The following is a 24,770-nucleotide window of genomic DNA, read 5'->3' on the forward strand; positions in this document are numbered from 1 at the left end:
CTAGATGTTAGGTATCGTTAGTGTTATTGGTCTGGCTTTTTACTGAGGCCTTTTCTCTCCCTTTCTCCATCCTTTCTCCATCTCTCACCCTCTTCCCTCAGCCATCTTTTTATTAAAATTTAATTTTTCTTTTTTAAAATTTGTTAAAGCTTTTTATTTTCAAAACACATACATGGATAATTTTCAACATAAAAGTTTGATTTTTCAATTAATAAGCCTCCATTCCCTTAGTCAAGTAACTTAGTCAAGTAGAATGGATTTCCACACTGACTGTGGCCACAAACAAGGCCTCGTTCTGCTTCTTGGGTCTGTCAGGAGGTGGATCACATGCCTCCTCCCAGAGTCTCCCACAGCCTTGATGTCCCTTGGTGCTTCCTGGTTTTCTGGCTGCCTCTGAGCACAGCCCATTGGGCTGCCCACTTTTTGGCTGGTCTCTGCTCAAAATGAGCGGCTGCTGGGATGTGGGCGGCATCCTGTGCTCTTGCCCACGGGCTCCCAGCTGACTGTTTATGAAGTCCTGGAGTGTAACAAGTCACTCACTTTGTGTAGTTTCTCCCACATTATTTGGCCTAGAGAGATTAACAGGGTTTTGCTGGAGAAGGCAGAGGGGATTTGCCCGCCCTGGTCCAGGCCACTGCCTTGGGTACAATCTGGAAGGACTTCTGAGCATTCCGAGTCCAATTTTCTCTTTTTAAAGTTTGGCAGGACCAGACACAGGACTCTGCTGAGCACTCGTTCTCATTGTGCCACAAGGCTGCCCAGGACAGGCAAGGTTTGGCTGAGAGGGAAGGACGGGGAGATCTGAGCGGGCTGTTACTGTCATGAGAGTTGGCCACCTGTCCTGGGACCAGAAAAGCTTCCTGGACTGTGGTCACTCGGTGCTTAGAGGGAAGGGGTGTCCTGGCTCTGCTGGGGGCCACCTTTAGCCCTGGACCTCATGGCACCAACAGCGCCGCGAGGTAGAGGAGGGAGCCCTGGCCCTGCAGGACCAGCTGACAAAAGTGGAGAAGGCAAGACTTGGGGAGCATGTGGAGGCTCTTCGCTGTCTCCCAGCGGTAGTATGGGCTGTTTGTCTTCCTTTCCAAGAGGATTAATGACGTCATTGATGATGTCTTGATTTGCTTGTGAATTGGATTTAAGTGAGACACAATTGCACAGAGGTATTGGCCTTACTCTCTCCTCCCGAGTCACTAAGTCCAATGGCCGGACAAAAGATGGGCCGATGAGGGTGGCCAAGGTGCAGCGGATGCCCTTGGCAGCCTTGAGGCCTGACTGAGCTCTGAGTTCCAGCCACCTTCTTGGCTCTCTTCTCCAGCCATTCTTCCCATGCTTGGGGTAGAGACAGCTGCCTGTCTTACCAACAGGCCTGAGGCCCTTTGGTTATGCTCAGCCTGGTCTAACCCTAGACCATAAGATTTGGGTAAAAGAAGCACCCCAGATGGATAAGCAGCCTTGATCAGCAAGCCCTGACCAGAGATGTTAATATCCTTTTTGAGTTCCCCATTACCAACAGTCTTCTAGTGGAAGCTCAATTATCCCTTGGATGTTTTAGGGAGGATTCTGTTTTGTGTTGGATAGGACCTCAGAGGTCCCTTCCAACCCTTTCAGATTTTGTAATTCTGTTAACCACCTATGGATGAGGGTCTGTAATGGTAGGAAGAGAAAGGAGGGGAAGGAATTTCAGCAAAGGAAGAAGCATGTCATGGTGACGGAGTGGAAGAGACAAAGGACAACTTTTAGAGCCGGCAACAGAATGGGAGTGCTGCTGCTTGGGGAGAAGATGGTTCAGTCTTTGTCACGCAGACCGCTGGAACCAGCCCATGCACTGCTGGGATGGATGCTGCTCCTGAGGGAAAGCACAGTGAGCTGAAGCTGGAGCCTTGGGAACCAGCACCAATGGCACAAGAGGAGCTGCCATGTTGGAGGGGGCCTGCAGGAGAGGCATGGCCCCACGCTTCCACTTCACAGTGGGGCCCTGTGCACTTCTCCAGTGGCAGGCTTTGAAGGGAGTTCATTTACTTCCAAAGCAAAGTTGGGGTTTGCCAGAACCAAGCTGTGCAGGAGGCTGAGATTGCAATCTCATTGAGATCATGGTTATTCTGTTAGCTGCAAGGGAACAAATATAATTGAAGACCAAAGGGGAGCAGGGAAAGGGTTAAAAATACAATTTAACTGAAAATTTATCTTTAAAGAAACTGTTGGTTCCAAGCCCTTCCCTCCGTTATGTGGTTTTGTGAGCCCCAAGGAGTTGGGCAGGGCCAGAATATTCCAAGATTTATCCAAAAATAACATCCTAAGTTTTTCTTTGCATGTTTGAATCAGAATCATACCACTGGGGACTTGGTTATGCAGTCCAGTGTCAACATGATGGAGCTCTTCGTAGGTGGGCTCGGGGTCTGGAGAGCATGGCCTGTGAGCTGGGAGAGCTAAAATACAGTTTCAGTTCTGCCATTGATCAGCTCAATGGCCACATCCAAGTTCCTTGATCCCCCTGGCTTCAGTTCCCTCATCTGTAAACTGAGGGAGTTGGACAATATGATTTCCAAGGTCTGAGCTTGAGCAGGGGTTCCATAAGTCCACACACTAGCTGTCTTGTCATCTTGGATGGAACTTTATTTTCATTAATCTCTAAATGAAATCTAGAATGTTCTTTAATTATGAATGCAGACCATTAAACCATAGTAGTCTCAGGCTTTGCCAGGCTGCCCAACGGGCTTGTGGCCCCCAGATGATGAAGTGTATATAGTCTGTCTGCCACTCCGTGAGTGGTGTGTGCCTTCTCAAACCCTAGTGGCCAATTGGTGCATCCCCTTCACAGGACCATGTCTTCAGCCGTGATCTACTCCATCCCTCACATAACATAGGTGCAAAGGTGTTCAGGCCCAGTTTTGTGTGTTAAAGATACAACTGACATTTGGATAGGACTGCTTTAAGTGCTTCTTTCTATACATTTCCTCTTTTGGGAGCTATAAGCAGCACGTAGACAGAATCTCAGTTTAGCTTAATTCCATAGCTGGGGGCATTGGTGTTCCTGAATGTGGATCTTCTTTAGGGCCTGTCATCCCACCCCATCCCTTCTGGACTATCATTAATTCTCTGGATCCAAAGTTAAGTCACTTAAGTGTTTAGGGTCATCAAGCTAGAAAATGTCAGTGTGAACTCAGGGCTGCTAACGTCAAACCCTGTGTGCTCCCACTCATTATAGTTCCTCCCTTTAAAAGTCTGGTCTTGGGGCAGCTAGGTGGCGCAGTGGATAGAGCACCAGCCTTGAATTCAGGGGAACCCGAATTCAAATATGGTCTCAAGACACTTAACACTTCCTAGCTATGAGACCCTGGGCAAGTCACTTAACCCCAGCCTCAGGGGAAAAAAAAAAAAAAAAAGTCTGGTCACTGGCAGGTGACCCAGTGGAGAGAGCGTCCATCTGTACAAGGAGGATAATAAGAGCGTCTGCCTCCCTGTTGTGAGGATCAGATGATTCAGTATTTTTTTAAGTGCTTTGTTAACCTAAAGTGCCCCATAAGTTCTCACTATTCTTTCTTTTTTTAAAATAGTATTTTATTTTTTCCAATTATATGTAAAAATAGTTTTCAATATTTATTTTTATAAGACTTTGCATTTCAATTTTTTTTTCCTTCCCTCTTCTTCCCTCTTCCCAAATAACAAATAATCTGATATAGGTTATACATGCCCAGTCAGGGAAACATATTTCCACACCAGTCATATTGTGAAAGAAGAAACAGAACAAAAGTGAAAATAGTCTGCTGCTTTCTGCTTTCAGATTCTGTAGTTTTCTTTGGATGGGATAGCATTTTCCATCATGAGTCTTTTGGAAATTTCTTGGATCATTGTATTGATGAGAAGGGCTAAGTCGGTCATAGTTGATCATTGCTCAGTGTTGTTGTTACTGTGTATAATGTTCTCCTGGTTCTGCTCCCTTCATTTAGTTTCATTTTCATGTCAGTCTTGGTAGGTTTTTCTGAAATCTGCCTGCTCATCATTCCATTACATTCCTATAGTCCTTGTTCATCCGTTCCCTCAGTGATGGGCATCCCCTCAATTTCCAATTCTTTGCCACATTTCCGTTCTTTAAGATCTCTTTGGCATACAAACCCAGTAGAGACACTGCTGGATCAAAGGTTATGCACAGTTGTTAGCCCTTGGGCCCAGTTCCAAATTGCTCTCCAGAATGGTTGGATCAATTCACAACTCCACCAACCCAAATGCTGTTTTCTATTCATAAACTAGAGGGAGAGTACCAAAGCTCAGACCTAGGTGGAGCTGGCAAGAGAGCCGAGGTAGAAAGGGCAAGGCCATTGATGGCTTTGTATCTTCCTCTGCCAACACACTGAACACTGAACTCAGCCTTGAGGAATTGAATCAAATTTAATTGAATCAGATTAAGAATGGCTAGATTTAACCTTGGAGTTAAATTTCAGATCCTGCCTTGATGCCAGCGAGGAGGCTGTGTGATCCTGGGCCAGTCACTGAACTGAATCTGTTTTTTTCCCTAGGTAGGGTAAGAGTAATAATAAGCGTGTTAGTATTTCTCTAGAAGGGTTGTTGTGAGACCCAAATGCAAACATACTTTTATAGGACTTGGCATTGTTTGGATGTTAGTTATTATAATAATAATAGTTATTATTAGCAATTTAGGGGAAACAGGAAACAATCAAGAAGAGATAAGTACTACTGCTCAGGCTCCCTAATGATGGAGAGAAGCTTCTCATCTCTAATTTTGCTATAGTTTTCTTTGCCAAACAAAGGAATCTTTGGCTTGGAAAGGATAGAACTCAACTGGCCAAGATGGGTAGCAGAGATGCTACCCAAGCGAAATAGGGAAGCAGTGAAAGAACACCACCTGCCCTTGGTGGTTTCAAGCTATCACACCAGGTGAGCTCCAGGACCCGAGGAATGGGAGACTTTGATCTTTGAGCTCTACTCAGTGGGAACTGAAAGGCCATGGAGACTTGGAGATGCAAACATGTTATCCTAATTTTCAGAAGAGGAAAGAAAAAGGTGTCTGCAAACTTTCAGTCATGAGCTTTGCTTGGGGTCCTGGCAAAAAGTCTAGGGCACATGATTAAAAGGCTTGTTGGAGAGTATTTAGAAAAGTATAAAAGTATAAAAGAAAAGAATCACCAAAGTCATCGTGGCAGGCCAGGTCAGCCAGACTCACCTCCTGTCCTCTCCTGGGAGAGAGCCAGACTGCAGGCTCAGGGGATAAAAAGGATGCTGTCCTCCTCACTCACAGTGGGGGTGTATAGTCATTAGCACCCTGGTTCAGGCCTCATCACCGCTTGCCTGAGACATTTATTACAATTGGGTAATTGCCTCCCTGGCCTCAGGTCTCTGCCCATTCTTGTCCTCCCTGCGCCCTGCTGCCAGCCAGGGTGATGAAGCCTCCATCCTACTCTGTGCCCCCGTCCCAGACCAGGTGCACACTGGTTTCAGGTGACTTGGTGAGGACTAGGGGAAATGCCGCTGTGTGGGAAGTTGGGGTGCTGGCTGGTGAGAAGCGCAGCTCTCCAGGCCCCCCGGGGCACTCAGCCCACTGGTTGCACTGGCAGCCTGGGTGGGAAGGAGCCCAGCAGTTCAGATTGCTGCTGTTTGCCTCCTGGCCGGCCCTGGCTTGTGTATGGAAGCTCTCCTTTCTCCTGCGCACTGTCCCTGGCCCTTGAGCCTCCTTCAGTTTCTCTCCTGAGAAACTTTAAGCCCAGATCTCCCCTTTCTCAGCTACACTCAGTGAAGCTCATCGATACCTGTTCTCATCATCGAGCTTGGGGCGTCTTTCTCCCCTCCAGGTCTCCCTGATATGGCTGTCTTCCATTGGGGCCCCTCATATGGGGACACCATTGACTGCCATGGACGGATCATCCTGGGCGTCTTGATGCCATGTCTGTTTACTCTAGACTCAAACCCACATTTCTGGCTGTGGCCTCTAAAGCTCTTCACCTGCCCATCTCTCACCTGCCATAGGTTCAGGTCCAGCCTCCATGCTTATCTTCAGGCCGTTCCGCAGGCTGGTTGCCATGGCAGGAGGGCACTCACTTCTCTCCTAATTCTTATAATTCCCTTTTTCTGGGGCAGCTAGATGGCACAGATTGAGCACCAGCCCCGAAGTCAGAGGGACCTGAGTTCAAATCTGATCTCAAATACTTAACACTTCTAGCTGTGTGACCCTGGATAAGTCACTTAACCCAAATTGCCTCAGCAAAACAAAAAATAACAACAAAAGATGACAACATAAAAAAAGAATTCCCTTTTTCCTTCAGAATTCAGCTCCAGGGCCCTTTTTATGCTTGAGGTCGTTTTTAATCTTTCTTTAGTATTTGAAAGCGGGGTTAAGTGACTTGCCCAAGTGTTTGAAGCCGGATTTGAACTCGGGTCCTCTTGACTACAGGGTCAGTACTGCCCTATTGAACTACACCTCTTAAAAATTGTTTTTTCCTGATCTTCTTTAGCTGTTAGAAGCTCCTTTGTGGCTATGTATATGCCCTGTTGTGCTCTGCCTGGTACCTGCCTGTTCACGTATCAAAGGGCGGAGCTTCTTAAGGATGGAAATCATATCCTCATCACTTAGCCCTGTGTCTGGCACCTAGGGGCTTCTGGGTCTAGAGTCAGGAAGAGTCTTCTTCCTGAGTTCAAATCTGACCTCAGAGAGTAGCTATGTGACCTTGGGCAAGTTTCTTTACCCTGCTTGCCTCAGTTTCCTCATCCATAGAATGTGCTGGAGAAGAAAATAGCCAATTGCTCCAGTGTTTTTGCCAAGAAAACCCCAAAGTGGGTCACAGAGAGTCAGACACGACTGAAATGACTGAACAACAACAATAATAACTGGCACATAGGTGGTACCTTAGGAGTGTTTGTGAATTGCTTGGATGACTGTTTCTGCCAGTACTTAGACAATGGTTCTGTGGGAGATCACAGGTCACTCAGAATGAGTCCTGACCAATCAATCCCATTTCCTTTTTGGATGGGGAGGAGTGGGCTTGCCCACAGAAGTTTGGCAGCCTTGTTTCCTGCTCGTCTCCTAATGCGTACAGGGCAGACCAGCTGGGTTCTCTTTCTTGATTCCTCATTCTCCTGTTCCTCAAGTTGCCTATTGGGGGCGTAGCCATCCTTTGAGGACTAACTAGAGGATAGCACAGGCACCCTGGGGTGCTATCTTTCCCAGCAAGTGGCACCCCTGTCGAGCAGCTGCTCCAGAGGCCCCTAGTAGAGCAGGATGGGCACTTGACTCCCATCTCTCTTGGGGTCTGGGAGTGTGTCCCTGGTAATGTGTGATGTCTGTGTTGCTGGGGCTTGGATTTGGACTCTGAGAAAGGGGAGCAGCTCACCTTGCTCCTTAATGAGCTAAGGCCTGGTGTCAGGTGCACATGTCTGATTGTCTGCTTCTTGTGACTCAGTGGAGCAGCGGGACTTCATCGGCGTGGATACCACTGGGAAGAGGCTGCTCTTCATGGCTAACGAAGCCGACTTGGATGAAGAGCTCGTCATTAAGGCATCGGTCCTGCAGAGGTAAGCCTGGAGCTTCCCTGTCAGCCCTTCTGACAACAGTGACTAAAAGTGGCTTAGAGTGGATGCGGAGGCCAGCGATGTAAGCTCTGCCCCAGGCCTCTCCCCAAGATGGCATTCATCAAGAAAACTGCCTTCTTGCCACCCTTTTCAGCCAGGGGAAACCCTCAAAGAGGGAGGATTAGAAATCCCCTGGACTTGTTTGGGAGAAGGTCCATTAGTCCTTTTGAGGCCTGATTCTCTTAGGAGAGGCTGTGTGTGTGTGTGTGTGTGTGTGTGTGTGTGTGTGTGTGTGTGTGCACTTGCCTTTGCATATAGGGTGGGGGGGGTACCCAGAGCCTTCCTTAGGCACAAAGTCTCGTTGTTTGTCTTTGCTTTGTATTGGAACCCTAAAGTGGCCAGAATATTTTATGTAATATTGTAGTTAACAAAAATAAAGATAAAAGCTTTCAGATGACTGTGGCCCCTTCCCCCCAAATGCTGCACAAAGAACAGAGCCCCTTTCCAGCCACAGTGCACACATAGGGAAAGGGCAGTGGCTGGACTCTCTGCCAGGTGCTTCCCTCTGTGCCACGGTAGGCCGGGCACTGCAGTAAGCACTTTACAAAGATCTCATTGGATCCTCACGGCAGCTCTGAGAGACAGGGGCAGTTATTAGCTTCATTTTACAATTGGGAAAACTGAGGTAGGAAGAGGTGAAGTTCCCAGAGTCAAAAAAGCTAATAAGTGTCTAAGGCCATCTTCGTTCCCAGGTTTTCCCGATTCCAGGCCCAGCCTTGGATTCCTGTCCACTTTGCCACCTTACTGCAGCAGAGCCAGGATTTACATGCCCAACACTTAGAGGTAGAAAGTACCTTTGGGGCCTTGTATTCAATTTGAGTTCTTGGGAAAGACCTGAGGCTAGAGGCTGCTGGACACTTGAGTGACCTGCAAGACAAGCAGATCCAGGCTAACTTTGAGCTCTGAAGCCTCCTTGCTGGGCAAGGCAGAGGAGGCCACCGCCACCCAGCTGCAGGGGGCAGTTTGACTTTTTCCAGGATTCCAGGACAAAGCCCTTGCAGGTGGCTTTGGCTTTTTTATGCCAGAAGGGCAGAGGTCTGGGAGGGAGCTGAAGAAAGCTCCCTCCCAGACCTGCTTGTGCCTCTTCTCTGGTACTTTCCCTTGGCGCTATCAGTCTGGCCTGTGGCTGTTAGAGCACAGCCTAATTAAACAAAAACTAGGTCAGAATTCATACAAATAATGGAGAAGAGTTGGGGAAAGGGGGCCTCAAAGGGCTAGTATTTCACCAAGCAGGAAGGATGCAAGCTTTGGCAGCCAAGGTGGGCACACCTGAAGCAGTTGGGGCCTGCTCAGTGGTCAGCAAACCCAAGGACCCTGACTGCTGCTTATCCAGATTCCTGTTTAAGCCCAAACTGCTGGAAAAATAGAAGGCAGCTAGCAAAAAGGAGGCCCCTGGCACAGGTGCTGCGGGGCAGTCAGGACTTTGTAAGAACCAGACCCTCAGCTCAGCCTTAGCACTAGAGAAAGGGCCTCAGCCCTGAGGAGCTCAGGCTGCAATGGGGCAGAGGGCACAGCAGGCAAATACAGAAGCAAATACAGGCACACCACCAGTAGCTCTGAGGCCATCTCGGTGGGTCAGCACTGATGGCTGGGGCTGCCGCAGGAATGCCAATGCTCTCTAGGGAGTCCAGATCAAGGGTTCTCCCACCATTCAGGATGCGTGTTTTTATTCTAAGTATTATTTTCTCCCATTTCCTGGCTCTTAGTTCTCGATGCTCTGTGGAGCAATTGGATGAGGCGGTTGTCTGGAGAGCAGAGCAAGGAGCTAACCACTTGGCACTTGTGCCTCAGCCATGTGATAGCCGGGGAAAGCCTGCCCTGGATTTCTGGTGTTCTTTTGTGAGGCAATAGTGTCTTTGCAGGTTTTTATTTCTTCATTTCAGGTCTGGAGACCTTAGTATCTATTGAAGAAAAGCTAAGAGAGTCTTGAGAAAGTAATGTATGAGGTGGAGAAGGCCTGTTTAGACAGTTGTTCTGAGCAAGGTCTGGGAGTTTGGGTGGCAGGACAGGAATGTGGAGGGGTGAGGACCCCTGTGCTCAAGAAGCCCCCAGCTTAGATCCAGGGAGACTGGGGGTGGTGGGTAAAGCGGTCAGTTTAGGCTTGAAGTCGGGAAGAACCGTACGATAAAGAGGGCTTTCCAGAGTGGAACAAGCTGCTAGAGAGGCTGTGACTCCCCCTCCTGGGAGGTGCCCAGGTGCCAGATGGCTCCTCTTTGGGGTTACCGTGTGTACAGCTAGGCTGAACTTGCTCCCCTCTTGGGACTCCAGTCCTCAGGCCAGGAGATTTCAGAGTGGGTGAACCTCCACTTATGCAATCTCTGTCCCCTTCTATGGTTACAAATAGGCCCTTGTGAAGGGGGCAGAGTCCTGGGCCACTGGGGAGGACACTTCCCAGAGCCTTGAGATGCTCACCACCATAGGAGCTGGGATTCTGGAGTCTTGTGATCAGCCTTTGGCAGCTTACAGCCTGGGGGGAGCCTAGGCCCACCAGCTCTGTTTGCGGGCCTTCTTAGAAAGAGAGCTCAAGGGCCTGTTTTCCTGGAGGACCAGCAACAGTGGGGGCAGTTAGACAGCACCACCTCCATCCCTCAGAGGAAGATGGTCGGAGACACCTGCTGGGGAAAAGCCACCATGGCAGCAGGCAGCCAGCCCTCTCTGTGGGTGTTCTTGAGTCCAGATGCAGGTGCTGCTCCGGCTCTGGCAGCTGCCCCCTCCTCATTACCTCATCTGGCTGGCCCACAATAGAATCCCTCCTCTCCTCCATGTGGACGGGAGGAACCTCAGTCACTTTCAGGAAATGTGCTTTGGAAAAAGGCTTTCCCTTCAGTGAGGGAATTTAGGGCTGCATGGTTTTGTCTGGGGAGAAAAATGTCCTTCCAGAGCAGTAGGTGGAAGCTGCAGGGACAGGAAAAAACTTGCCAATGCTATTTACACTAAATGAAATCCTGAAGGCTGTCTAAGGGGCGGGCTGCTCCTGGTGGCTGATAGTGGGCCCCCCTCCCCCCCTCGTTCCCTTGGATGGATCGTGGGGGAATCTTGCTGAGTACCCGGCCTGGCCCACAGGTCTGCCACCTAGCTTGGGTCACCAGCTCCTCCTGGGCCCTGAAATTGGTGGCAATTGGTGGATTCCTGCTCTCTGGCAGGCAGAGCACTGTAGATGCAGACCCTGCTCTTGGGGAGTGTGTAGTCTAATGGGGGAGAAAGTAGGCTCCCAGCCAAGCACAGGTGAGCTTTGGGCAGAACGAGTACAGAAGTCATAGAGCTCGGGGGACCCGGAAGGGCATCTGGTGGCTCATGGGGACTTGAGGAAGGCTGAGAGGCAGAAAGGGGGCACGAGGCACACACAGCCCAAGAGGAGCTGGGAGATGGAGTGTCTTGGTCATGGAACCACAGGGACAGCATCAGAGGGTCAGAGTATGTGAAGAGGTGTAAAGTGTAAGGGCGCTAGAAAGGGGAGGGAGGGCAGGTTAGGAAGGGCTTTGAATGCCATGTTTTGTGTTCCATCTTAAAGGTGAGAGGAAGCCTCTGGACTTTGAGTGGGGGGCAGGAGAAGAGTGACATGGGCAGACCTTTAAATTAGGAAGATTACTTTGATAGTTGCATGGAAGATGGCCTGGACTGGGCAGCGACCTGTGTTAGGGAGACCGACTAGCAGGGGATTGCAAGAGGGCCTGTGCTAGGGCGGTGATGGCACTGGCGGTGAGAAGGGGCAGGTGCGAGAGATGATAGAGAGGTCAACTCAATGGGCCTTGGCAGCAGACGGGGCATGGGGGGGCGAGTTAGGAGCTGAGAGTGACACCTAAGGTGCAAACCTGGGTGACTGGGAATCCACAGAAATCTGGATTTAGGAGGAGAGGGGTGGGATGGAGGAGATAATGAGTACAATTTTGTGATCTTTGGGAGGGGCTGGAAGTACAAGACTAGAGAAAGTGGGTTGCTAAGTGGATTTGGGAAGCATCAGCAGTGAGATAGATGATCTTTTAATCCCTAGGGACTGATGAGATCATCAAGTGAAGTTGTAGAGAAGGACAGGGGGAGAAGGCCCAGGACAAAGCCCTGAGGGACATCCACAGTTATGCAGTGTATCTGGATGGAGATCCAGCAAAAGAGTTGGAGAAGGATTGATGAGGGAGGGTCAGAAAACCTGGAGAGAAGAAGGGGGTGGACGGTATCAGTACGCAGAGGTCTGGAAGGATGCAGGCGAGAAGAAGCATTTGATTAAATAAAAGATGTCTAATAGCTGGTAATTTTAGAGAAAGAAGTTTTAGTTGAATAATAAAGTCAGAAATCAGAAGAGAGTGGGAGGAGGGAAAGTAGAAGCCCCAGCTAGAGCCGGCCTTCTCGAGGAGGGTAGCCAAAAGGGAGAAGAGAAAGGAGATGGTAGCCCTGGGAGAGTGAAGATTTCTTCTGCCAGTCACTTCTAAGCTTCCTTTGTCACTGGACCCTAATGAAAGTGTCTGGGCCCCCCATTGCTCCAGAATCTGCATCCAGCCTTTAGTGAGCTGCCCCTGCGAATGCCTCCTATCTGGAGGCCCGTTCCGTCTGTCACTTTTCATTTTCCACTCTGGCTCCCCACCCCACATGAGAGTGCTATTCTAACACTTATTTTCCTGAGAAAAAAATAACATACTCATAGAGAAGTAACACCTCAGAGCTGTGATTTCAGAAGTACGAGGACCACTGCCCCACCCTGAGGGCATTTAAAGTGTGGCCTTTCCCACTTCCTGCACCCTAGAGTGGTGGGGCCTGGCCGGGCATTGAGGCAGTGCCTGGAGCACTGGCACTGTGGCCATCGCTCCTCGGGCATGTGGGGTTGAGATTAATAGGAATGGGAGGCTGATTTTCTCTTAACAAAAAGCTAGGGGCTTCTTCATTCTCTGCAGTCACAGCTTACTGAACTTCTTCCTAATCTCATTGGGCTGGGAGCCCTACAGAGCAGAGGCTGCTTTTTGCCTTCCTTTATGTTCCCAGGAATTATGTGCCTGGCACAGAGTAGGGGCTTAATAAAATGCTTGTTGTCTTGGCTCGACTAGGACACAAAACTAGGAAACATAACCAGATCAAGTGCCCCTGGATCTTTGGAGGAAAGAATGGACATGCAGCACTCATGTGACGCTTCATGCAGAAGCCCCTTGGCCCCCACTCCCGGCTCTGCCTGACTCCCCTTCTTCCCCCGACCCTTACATTGACCTTCTTGGAAAGGCTGCGGCTCAGGCCCTCAGGATCCACCCCTTCTTGGCCCAGGCAGAACCTACTTAGCTTCTCTCACACACATTTGGGAAGGATGAGAATATTCCCCACCAAAGGGAAATTCCAAGTTTTTTGTGAGCTCTGAGACCTCCTGTTTCTCCTCCTACTTCTCCCATTGCCTTAATAGGATGCAGGGGAAATGTGGCTTAGACCACATTTGGCTCTGAGAGCCCTTTTTTGTCTAGTTTGTTTAATGCATACATCTGGCTGAACATAGCTCCTCAAGCCAAAGCCGACCGGTCAAGTCCCGCTGACTTATCTCAGGCTGTTGCCCATGTCCAGTTTTTCAAGCTATTCCGGGAAGGAATTTCCACAGCCATCCTTAGCAGCTGGTTCCAGTCATAAACTGCCCTCTCGCTGCCCTTTGTACCGAGGACTCTCTCGGCCTTCTACACCGTTTCTCCTCACTCCATTTATAACCAGAAGTGACCCTCACGTGCTGAATACCCTTTCTTCAGCTAAAGAGCGCAGTGATTTTTCTGGAGGAAATCATTCTTAGCTGCTTTAGTTTTTCTGGCGGGCCCTTGGTTTTTATTTCCTTGTTTTTGTGATGTTTCTGATTATTCCACCATATACCTCAAAATATGGAGTGCTACTGAGGACCCAGGCCTTTAAGAAAATAAAAGCCTAGAGGTTCTGGGGTCTCTGGTTGACCCGCTATGAGCCAGCAGTGTAGCACAGCCACCCAGGAAGGCTTGCGTCATCTTATTTCAAAACTTCACAGATCCAAATAAGCCCGATTAATAACTAAGTCAGGCTGAGGAGTTGGTGGTCAGCAATCAGCAACATATTTAATGAGAGAATTTGGATTTCAAAATGTCTCAGCACAGACCAAACTAAATCTAAGAAGATGAAATTATTAGATGGATGTAGAAACTTCCACTTAGATTCAAAAAATCACCTTCACAAATCCAGGGTGGAGGAGGGATGAGTGGACAGCAGTCTGTCTGAAAAAGTTCTTGGAGTCTTAGTGAACCATAGGACTCAGTGGGAATCAGCCCAATAGTACGTCAGCCCTGAAAGTGAATAGCATCTGAGACTGCAGGAAGAGAGGTCTGGACCTGACCTCAATCATCCTCCCACTGACCACCAATGCCAGTTGACAGTGGCCCTTCTCTGATGATCATGTAAAATAGCCTGGAACTCTGAGAGGATCACGTGAGCCAGGACTCAAACCCAGGTTTCCCCAGGTCTGAGACTAGCTCTTTATCCATTGTGCCATGCTGGATCAGGAGTTTTTTCAAAAGGCAGATTTAGGATTAATTTAGGATCAGGGTTGAGGGAACTTCCAAATAATTGGAACAATCCAATCCATGGAATGGAGGATTCCGAGGCTGGATGGTGGCTGGATGATGTCCTGCAGAGTAAGACACCTCTTTGGCGGAGTTCTGGTCCTCGAGTGCCTCTCCCAGCCCTGAGATGACGGAGTCCTGCAGTTTTTGTGGTTCTGTTGTACCCATGTAGACTGAGACATCCCTGAGCCTTCATGGAACTGTCAGCTAATCGGTCTCTCTGGCCCTTCATTTCCTCACCTCTAAAAGGAGGGGGTTGGACTGGATGAACTCGTACAGCTCCTTGCAGTTTCAAGCCTTCCCAGGGCTTGTCTTTAGATCATGGCCCCAACTTTTCCCCTGGGTTTAGGCCCTGCCTGAGCCTGTTCTCTGCTGGCAGAACCTTCTTGCTCCAGGATTACCTCCTTGGCACAGTGAGATATCAAGAGGATGTTGGGGAGGAACATCCTTAGGCTGTGTCACTGGAAGGATTGCTCCTGCTGGGCAGATTTTGCTTTTATTTCTTGTAGTTTTATCAAGTAACCCTTAGGCAGTTTGATAAGACTCTTAATCATACCTTAGTTTGAAGGAGTATCATCTTATTACATCATCAAGACAGGTCTCCTGAAGTCCACAGGACTTGACTAAGCCAGGGCCCAACTATGAACAAATCATATGAACAAAATCATAGCCTCCACTTAGCCAAGTTTTTCTTTACTTCCTTAATGAGTAGTTTGTCATCATATTCATCTAAGCTCCCAGATAGGACTTGATAAGTTAGAGCTCATGTATTTTGTTTGTTTTTTGATGTTTTATAATTATTTGGGATGTAATTTCTTTTTCTGTCTTCCTTTGCTAGATTTTGTTAATATTCAAAAAGGCCAGTGACTTATTACATCCCACTAAGTTATTCATTATTTCAATTAGTTTTCCTTTTCCTTAGCTCAGTCCCTGGGCATTTAATAAATATTTATTGATTGACTGACTTGAATCTCTATGGTTCTTCTAAATAAACCATCATATCATTAAGAACCTTTGATTATTTGATTTCTTCTTTGCCTGTGTTTATTCCCTGATTTCTTTTTCTTGCCTTATGGGTATAGTTAGCTTTTCTAGAACTATATTGAACAATAGTGAAAGTAGACATCTCAGCTTTACAATCCTTGCTCTCATTCCAACAGAGGAGACCATGGGGACACATAAAGATAGACTCAAGCTAATTTCTGAAGGCTGGTGCACATGGCTGGAGGACTGGCAATGACCTCATGGAGAAGATGGCAAGGGAGGATTCTAAGAGATGGGAGGAAGAAGCATCTTTCAGGCTTAGGAGCAGGCAAAGCAAAGGCCCAGGAGGAAGGCCAGCCCGCTCACATACTGACTTACCTGTCCCTCTGATCACACCAGAACACGGTCCCCCCCAACCCCGTCCTGATGCAGGCCCTCATCGCCCTTCTCTGCTCTCTCCATTCAGATGAGAGCAGGGCACCTAAGAGATTGTTAAGGAATGCTTAGGAATGAGTTGGGAAGGTGCCCAATGATAAAATGAGGAAGATGCTCAGATTTTAAACCTGCAGACTGGGAGGATGGTGGCGTCCTTGGCAGCATTAGGCAGATTGAGATGATGAGAGGGGGTTTGGGGGCAGGAGAATGAGTTCAGCTTTAGACCCACTGAGTGGGAGATGATGGGGGAATGTCAAGGTGAAGCTGTCCAAAAGGCCTTTTCTTGGAGACGGGGCCTGGAATCCAGCTCTTTGAGCTACCTCCAAATGGCGTGTCTGTGCAAAGGGCTCCCTGCTTTCAGCCAGACCTCACTTATACACTTGGAGAGGAAAGTGAGCTCTCTCTCCCTGGCCCAGCCTTCCCCTGGAGGCTCTTGGGTTGCCTCCCATCTCTGAATGTGTGCTCACCCTTTCTCTTGGGACAATCCTTTACTCACAAGTGGGGAAGCTCCATGCTTGGCTGTTGACGTCTCCCCAAACTGAGCGTGCCGGCTTCAGGGCATGAAGATGTAGAGCCCCACACTGACTTTGTTCCCTTCCCCCATGCCAGCCAGAAATGACATCTTAGGAACATTCTAGGATATATCTGTAAGTCTTTTGAGAGGACTATTTGTATTAGCGAGTGACGATTTCCTTCAGAGCCACAGGAGCAGCTTTGCTTAATGAGGGGAGCAGGTGAAGGGGTGCAGACACAACATTTCCAAGGAGGTTGTGGTGCAGGAGTTTTGAAATTCATTGTATGAAATTCCTTTCGACTTTTGATTCCTTAAAACCATCTTCTAGAACCACGTTGATGGGCCTTCTGTTGGGCATGCTGAAACAATTGCTCCCGGGGTAGCAGCTCCTTTCCCCAGTCACAGATGCCCAGCCAAACCCATGGGATCACCAACCCCCCCCCCCCGGGCCAAGTGTTGTGTCCGAGGGAGGCGGCACAGGACCCAGTGCTGAGGGCAGAGCCATGTCCTGAGCTGGCGGGCGGTGGCGGAGGTCTTGGGCTTCCGTTTGGAGTGACATGCTGGGTTAGGGCTCAGCCTTGCTTGAGAAAGCCCCCTAAGAAGCTTGGCTCTCTAACTTTCCAAGTCCCTGCCCTGTACCTTCGGAGCAGTGTCGCATGGGACAGAAGACCTCGGCCTCATGAAGCCTCCATGTCCACATTTTGCAGGTCTCCCCTGGCCTCCCCGGAGGACTTGTGGTGCTCAGGGGAGAGGCCCTGATGGCAGGCCCACCTACTGCTTCTCTTTGCTATTTCTCCCAAAGGTGCCGCCATCCTTCCTACAGCCAGCTCCCAAATCCCGGCAGTCCTTGCCTTGTCTGCTGCTCCTGGTCTCGAACCCTCCACTTTTCCCCTCATCCCCAGGCTCTGGGGTGCCCTGAATCTGGATGTAGCCTTCAGAGCGTGGGACAGTGTTAAAGTCCTCATGAGACTTTCCCATATCCCCCCGCCCCCATCACTTCCCACTGACTCATTCTCCCTGTGCGTCCACCATCAAGCAAAGTAATCAGTGCACTGGCCGTGGCCGAAGGTCTTGTGCTGTGACTCCTCTTGCCCTCGTCTCTCTTCTGAGAAGCAGCTGACCGCCAATGGCTTGGTCCATCCATCAGAATTCAGGCTCAGTGTTTGCTGAGGGGACTGGGGAGGCTGCTTTTCTAGTTGTTTGTTCCTGAGACTTAGGAAGCTTGTTGGGTCAGGCTGTTGCCGTACCCGCTAGCTGACAAATACTTAGTAAGAACCTCCTCCGTGACAGGTGCCGAGGATCCCAAGGTCAATTTAAAACAGTCCCTGTCTTCAGAGAGCTTGCTGTGAGTCTGGGAGGGGCGACAGCCCGGACCCAGTCGTAATTAGGTCTAATTTCTGTCGCTCAGAGACGAACCAGTTTGGTTGTGGGCAGAGATGGGTGAGAAGTGGAATCCTTTTCTGCCTGCCTGCCTGGTCTGACTGCCCTTTTACAAGCCAGTGTTCCCTGGGAACCTCGGGCTGGTGAGAGCGCTTGTTCAGAAATTGGGTTCATTCCATTCACTGTAGTTACCAGTTTTTGAGAATATTTCTGGAAACTATCCCACCTTTCCTTCTGAGTCCAGGCTCCTTTGGGCAGCAAAGAGCTCCAACCCTTTTGACTGGGGTCACTGCCGCCTCAGAGTCAGGAGCTTAGTTTTTTCCATGATAATAATAATAATAACTAGCATTTTTATAGTGCATACTGTGTGCAAGGCATTATGCTAAATAAAGCACTTTACAATGACATTCTCATTTGATCCTCTTAACAGTTTTGGAAGGGGCATTTTACAGATGAGGAAACTGAGGCAGACAGAGGTTTAATGCTCTGTCCAGGGTCACACAACTAATAAGTGCCTGAAGTTGGATTTGGACCAGGCCCAGTGCTCTATCTGCTGCACTCCCAAGCATGTGAGAGGCCCAGGGAGCCGCTCTGAGAGGGTCAGAGGCAGGGGAAAGGCCAGGCTGCAGGCTGTCCTTGAGACTTGTCCTTGGGTAGAGAAATGGTCTTTGAGCTGGGCAGCCTTCCCAGGTGATATCATTAACCATCAGGCCTTTGGCCTGTGAGCATGGACAGGGGAGCGGGCAGGGCTTTGTCCTCTGCTCCCTCCATCATTACCCTCTCCCATTCCCTTGTCCCCCACACAGGCTTTGGCGGTTGCTCTGTTTGGGAAAGGCCATTTTGTGTCACTGAGAGAATGTCATCAGGCTGGATGAGTGAAACCCTCCCTCCGCTCTCGGGACTGCCCTAGCTAGCATACCCATCACCCTCTTAAATCATTGTAGCTGAGGTCGTTTTAGTAGTATTGAAACCTGCAAAGCAGGGGCAAGGACATCTTTTAGGATGAATTTTAATGCTCTTCTCTGTTTAGTAAAAGCCAGAATCCTTTGGACTGAGTTTTGAGCTGACCCAACTTCAGCTTGCACCCCAGGCTGCATCCTGGCCCCCAGCCCACTTCCGTGCAGCCCCCTTCAGGGACTTGGGCAGGCTGGGTGGGCATTGGGGCCAGGTTAAGTGGCTGGTCACTTAGGGCCTAGTTAGGAAGGAATGAAGGTCAAGAGAGCAGAGGAGAGGGAAGGGTTGGGGGCGGGGGGAGCAGTCCTAACCACAGTAATTACTTATTTGGAGAAAACCTTCCTTTGGCCTCTCTGAGGTCTGCGGTGCTCTGTGGGTGGGGTTTTCCAGAGCCGCTTTTATCCCTGGCTCCACACTTCTTCAGGATGTTTTGTTTTGTCCAATATTGGTGATGCAAATATTTATACACTGCATTCTCTTTGAACTCAAGCAAAGCTTCGAACGGCCTAATGCATCGCAGTTCCGCTAGATAGTGAGGGCCAGGGTCGGCAACCTCCCGGGCCTGGAGAACATTAGCCTCCACCTTGTCACATTCTCAGCTCTTGCCGTTTGGGGCATGTTTATGTAGGTGATCCTACTTTATGCCTCAGGGCCGCCCAGGCCTTGTGCCTGGGAACCAACACTGATCTGTCCTGAGACCGACTTCCCTTATCCGAGTTGTCGTGTCTGACAAGAGCCATTGCCACCTTTGTCTGAAGTCAGGGATGTCCCCATCCAAGCCTTTTCTTCATCAGGTGTCAGGCTGAAGAGAGATCTGGGAGTCCCGATGGCCAGGAGTCTTTCAATGTGCCAGTCTTCTCTCAGTTTGGAAGAACAAGAAAGGGAGGAATGTGAGGGTAAAGGTCACAGGGTACCTGCCCTGTGTACAGGACTTCCTCATGTGTAGTGAGTGGTTTAACAACGGCTTTATTCAGTCAGCCATACGCCTCTGAGAACTGTGTGGGGGAGAAAGAATTCTCTCTGGAGCTTGCAGAAGGTGTGGACCGAACCCACTTCCTGCTGTCCCTGAGAGCGAACAGGAGCCTCCCTTGACCACAGGCTCTTGCACCTCAGGTGTTCTAAACCTTGGGACAAGCTGCATGAATGGGGCAAGGCAAGGCAGCCTTGAACTGTTAAAGTGAAAAGTTCCCCAGTGGTAATGTGTGTGTGCACACTTATGTGGCATTGAAAATTTGCAAAGCGCTTAGTGTAAGTTACCCCCGTCACTGTCACTGCCTGCACTGTGCTTGGCTGTAGCTATGAAGAGGAGTTGGTCCCAAGGGGTTTACCTTCTCCTTGGAGAGGACAAACCCAGGTCTAATAGGTGGAGGATGTGGAGGAAGGCGAGGGCACTTCCTGCTGTGCAAGGAAACCCAAGGAGGCTTCAGAGAGGAGGGGCCTGTGAGATGGGCCTCGAAAGAAACAAGAATTCTGATAGATCAGCCTGTGGAGGAAGGGCACTGTAAGCATGAGACCCAGCTTGTGTAAATGCATCGAGGTGGGAGAGGGAGGACTGACTGTATAAGAAGCCTGCCTGGAGAGCCCTCAGTGGGGCATCCTGTGAGATCAGAGCCCCACTGTGCGTTCCTGATGAAGGCCAGAGTTTTATGTTGGAGATAATGAGCAAGAAGAGGAGAAAAGGAGAGGAGGAAGGCGGGTACTCCGTGCAGCTGGGATAGAGGATCAAAGCCAGAAACGGCGGGAGGCAGTGGGGGCAGTGTGAGGGTCGTGTGGTGTGTGCAGGAAAGCCGGGCACAGTGCTGCTCCTGGGCTGGGACCGGGCTCTTTCTTCTTCTTCTTCTTTTTTTTTTTTTTTAAAGGCTGGGGTTAAGTGACTTGCCCAGGGTCACACAGCTAGGAAGTGTTAAGTATCTGAGATCAGATTTGAACTCGGGTCCTCCTGAATTCAAGTCTGGTGCTCTATCCACTGCGCCACCTAGCTGCCCCTGGGATCTTTCTTAAAGGTGGTAAACCAGCTGTACTGAGGGGGGTTATTTGGTCCTGGGAAGTCACTCAGTTTATCTGATGGAGAGAGTAATGGGTCAGATCTGCCCTTAAGAGAAATCCCTTTGGGCCTGGACTTTGCTTCGATCTGTGGCCTTGACACAAGCAATGAAAACAACGGGTATTTTGGCTCCTTCTTTTGTAAATAAATGGACTTTTTACCTTGGGGTGTTGCACTGTATCCCAGCCTTGATGCTGCAGGCAGGAGAAACCTTTTCCTTTTACTTCATCCATTTACAAAGGAGGGATAGACCCCAGAAAGTCTGAGACCCAGCTGCACAAGTCCTTTTCACGCATCTGCCTCTTCTGTCTCCGCTACCAGGCAGTGCTCAGGGACCCGGATGCCTGAGGACAAAGTGGGCATGTTGGCATCCTCCTGGGCACAGTCCTGGCAGGCCTGCCCCCCAGAAGCCGGCCAGAGGGGACCTGGTAGGGGCACGGAACATTTCTAAGGCCTCTCTTTGTTGTTTTCCCAGGCATCCTAGAATACATTTCCAGACAGGTCTTGTGGATGCCCATCTCTACTGCCTGAAGAAATACGTTGTAGATTTCCTGGTTGAAAACAGGTAAGGATTGGGGGAAGGGGAAGAGCTCGTCAGAGTTTGAATTTTTAGTATTTGTTAGTGGCTTGTTAAAACTTTAAAGTTTGCAAAACACCTTAAAATATTATCACATTTGATCCTTACAACAGCCCTGGGAAGGAGGTGCTATTATCCCCATTTTATAGGTGAGGAAACTGAGGCAGATAATAGTCAGTTGAATTGGTCAGGATTACACGGCTGGTGGTATTGGAGGCCAGATCTTTAAACCCTGACTTTCCTGACCTCGAGCCCAGTGCTTTCTCCCCTGCACTGCTCTTTAGACTGCAGAATGCTATTTAAATGAAGCTTGGGAGGTAAAAGCTTCATACTCAGTTTATGTGAAAATAAAATCCATCCTTGTCTCAGAATCTTGTGAGCCGTCATTCAGAAACTCATGGAGTCTTCCACAGGCTCAGCTTTAAGCCTCTGAAGAGTAAGTCACGAGGTGCCGCGGTGTACCTCTATCCCACTAGTGATTAACCGATAAGTAGGTATTGATTTTTGGCTGCCCTGGCCCACCCTGGGGAGACAGAGACAAGAAGGCCATTCCTGTCCTCTAGGACATTAGATCATTGCATCTAACTAGACCAGGGGAAACCCTGGGGACCTTCAGAGTCTCCACAGAAAATCAAAGTAATTTGGAAGGGCACCAGTAAGGAGGGAAGGCAAGGAGGCGAGGACCTTGGCCACAAGGAGGCCTCCAGCCTGAGCCCCTGAGGGGGCTAGAGGTTCCCTAAAAAGTGAGTGGGAACAGCCTGGAGGCAGGGGAGGGGGCTAGTTCTGCCTTCCTTTTGTACCCCAGGACTTGGCACAGGGGCCTAATAAATGCTTGTGGATTGATTAGGCCCCTTTGGCCCAACCATAGAATATATACAGGGGAATCGTGTGTAATAAGCCTGGAAAGTCAGCTGGAGCCAAGGCTTTAAAGACCAGAGAGCTCCTTGAGTTGGTACGGGCAAGGGCAGGGCCTGGCTGCCAGGGGCCTTTCCAGGAATGGCCAGCATAGTCAAAGGAGGGTTTTTTCAAAATGGAGCTGAGCAGAGAAGGATGGAGCCCAGTCATTCTCGTGTCCCCCTGCAGTGTAGCTGTGTGCTCTTCACTTCTCCCAAGGATTCCATGGATCCCAGGGGGAGATGGGACTGCTGTTTGGACCCTTCTTTAAGTCACCCAACCTTGGGGTCTGGTCATTGTCTCTGCGGAAAGGAGAGCCGTCGGAGATAGAGAGTGAGAGGAAAGGAAGATTTCATATGATACCTTGGGGGTCACTGAGAATATTTTAAGGATGGCGGAGATGCAGGAATACTTGTGGGCAGTAAGAAAGAAATGTGGATACAGGCTGAAGATTAGAAGGGAGGAAGAGAATTCATGGAGTAGAAATAGGAGGGGATGGGACAAGGGACACAGAGAAGGTGGCTTTGGCAAAGAGAAGGCTATCTCCTCATCAGCTAAGTAAAGGAAGAGAGAATGGGGGATGATGTCAAGGGGTTTGACAGATAAAATTAGGAGAGACGTCATAGTGAGTGTTCTCCATTTGTTGTTATATTTTAAAAATTTCATTTAAAATTTAAATACAAAAAAGAAAAAGAGCATCTTCTTGTATATAGCAGAACATAAGAAAGGATTAGGTCTAAAGCAATAAATTTCCATTTCAAGAAAACTTATATAATAAATTCTATAAGTTGTTTTCAAATCTCGAGCCACTGAGGACAAAAAAGGGGATGTATAGGGAGGACCCAGCTGATAATAATAACAGTTTGTAGCAGAACCAGTCGGCATCGTGGGACTTAGAACAGAGCGGGGAGACAGAATAATCCTGCACAGGGCTTTTTCTGAAGCGTGAGCCACCGGACAAGAGAGAAAGAACTTCTTGAGGCTAGGACATTGGCTCATTGCTCAGATGAACAATAGCATTAAGAGGGAGAAGGGGGGAAAGTGAAGTCAAATTAGGGTGAACTGGGAGAAGAGGCAGGGAAAGAGGGGCCCTGAGAGAACAAAGAGACAGTGCAGAGGAAAAGAGGGGTCATCGTGGCTGGCTAAAGGATTTTCAGAATATTCATGTGAGTGTGGGACCCTTACCATTGGTTGATGATGCTAAAGTTGCATGATGGAGGCCATCATGGAAGCTGGGATTGAGGTATTGAAGGGCACACCAACATGTATGTCCTAGTCTTCTATGAGGGCAGGGGTTAGGGTAGAGAGAGGGGATATCCTGGGGTCTGTCAGTGATGGGCCACCAGGATCTAGAGTGGGTGATAAATTTGGAGAGAGTCACTGTCAGAGAAGAAAAGTGGGGATTGTAGAAGTAACAGTGGGGAGCAAGAAGCAAGCAGACACTTCCCTCCATCCCCTCTGAGAGCAGTAGCTGCATTCTTTAGGAGCAGGGGCAGTGTTGAGAGAAGGGACAGCTGGTAAAGGAAAGGCCGGACAGGGTTTTGGTGTGTTCCTGGGGGGAAGCCAGTCCCTTCCCCAGTCCCTAGGGGCACCAAAAAGAAGAGGAGCACAGGAGGACCAGGTCTGAATCGAAGGGGAATTTGTTACAAGCAGAGTGGGAATTCCAGAGGTCATGGTGGAAGAGGCAAGGAGAGCAAGGGGGGACTGGCAGGGCTAGGGTCGAGTTGGACAGGGAAGAAAAGGTATGAAATGCAAAGGAAATGTGTCTTAATCAGTCAGAATTAATTGTCAGTGACATTGGGAAAGCCATGGTAAGGAGAGAGGAAGGGGAGAGGGAGGGAGTTTCTCCATAATTTAGATGAGACCCAGGAGCTCCACTGGTGAGAATAGGCGAGGATGGGCCCCGCTTTGTGGTGATCTGGTGATGTGAAAACAAACTGCGTCAGTAAAAATAGGATTCTTTAAAGAAGGGAAGGGAGGCTGCCCTGCATCCAGCCACCTGGTACTGCCCACTGAGCCAGATGCCAGGCTGGGAGGACTATGGGAGCATTTCTGATGTCCTCTGCTGCCAAATACCCAGGATCCGGTCCGCTGTTTTGTGGGCCGAAGAATTCCCTCCAGTCTCTAGCACTTGGCTGCCTGATCTCGTCCGTGTGAGCTACTCCCTTCACTAATAGAGTGAGACTCCTTAGGAAACGATTTTCTCAAGCTATATTGGCCAGAAGGCTGCCTGGCCTGGAGGGCGGCTTCCCTGGGGCCCTTGGCCTGCTTTGGTAAGCCAGTCTGGGACATGCTTCTCACCAGGTGGCAGCTGCACGAGTGTGCCTTCAGGGTGAGTGCCATCTTGGGAGGGAGGATGATTAGTCTGAGACTAGCAGCTGACAGCCCAAGGAGCCACTCCCCCGTCGCAGCACTTAAAAAGAGGGGGGAGCCATACTTGTGGGGAATTTCTGAAGGTTTCTGTTCAAAGGGCTGCTCCCGTGTGAACTTCCCTTCAGAACAAAAGGGGCCACTGAGGAAGCAGTCAAGGCCAGGCTGAGGCCAGAGGCCCACGGGCTTTGCCCAGGGCTGACCCTCGTCTCTTAGCTGGGCAGCAGCAGCACCATGAATGCCAGCAAATGAGGGGCAGTATTCTGGAGCCAGTCCGGTGCCTGGCTGCCCCTCCAGGGCAGTTTGGTTTAACATGGCTGCCCTTTTAAGCTAGGAATGCCTGTCTCAGTCAAAACTCTGGGAAATGGGATCTGCTGCTCCTTTGCAGAAGCAAGCGTATTGGGTTTTGTGAGTTCTCCCTGCCTGCGGCTGGGAGGTGGTCCAGAGCCTGGGACTTAGCCAGGCAGCACTGAATGGGCGTGACAGGAATAGCAAGGG

The 24,770-nt window shown here is 49.5% G+C and overlaps 1 protein-coding gene across 5 annotated transcripts in view; it reads left to right on the forward strand.

Moving 5' to 3' along the window:
• EIF2B3 (eukaryotic translation initiation factor 2B subunit gamma) overlaps window positions 1–24,770 on the forward strand; it is a 78,762-nt gene that overhangs the window by 27,594 nt on the left and 26,398 nt on the right. For all 5 annotated transcript variants that reach the window (XM_074266089.1, XM_074266088.1, XM_074266091.1 and 2 more), the window contains 2 exons: window positions 7,410–7,521; window positions 20,907–20,996. In XM_074266089.1, coding sequence (XP_074122190.1) covers window positions 7,410–7,521; window positions 20,907–20,996 — 202 coding nt within the window. The remainder of the gene's footprint in view (window positions 1–7,409; window positions 7,522–20,906; window positions 20,997–24,770) is intronic.

This window comes from Sminthopsis crassicaudata, chromosome 4, assembly GCF_048593235.1.
Source record: "Sminthopsis crassicaudata isolate SCR6 chromosome 4, ASM4859323v1, whole genome shotgun sequence".
NCBI classification, from domain to species: domain Eukaryota; kingdom Metazoa; phylum Chordata; class Mammalia; order Dasyuromorphia; family Dasyuridae; genus Sminthopsis; species Sminthopsis crassicaudata.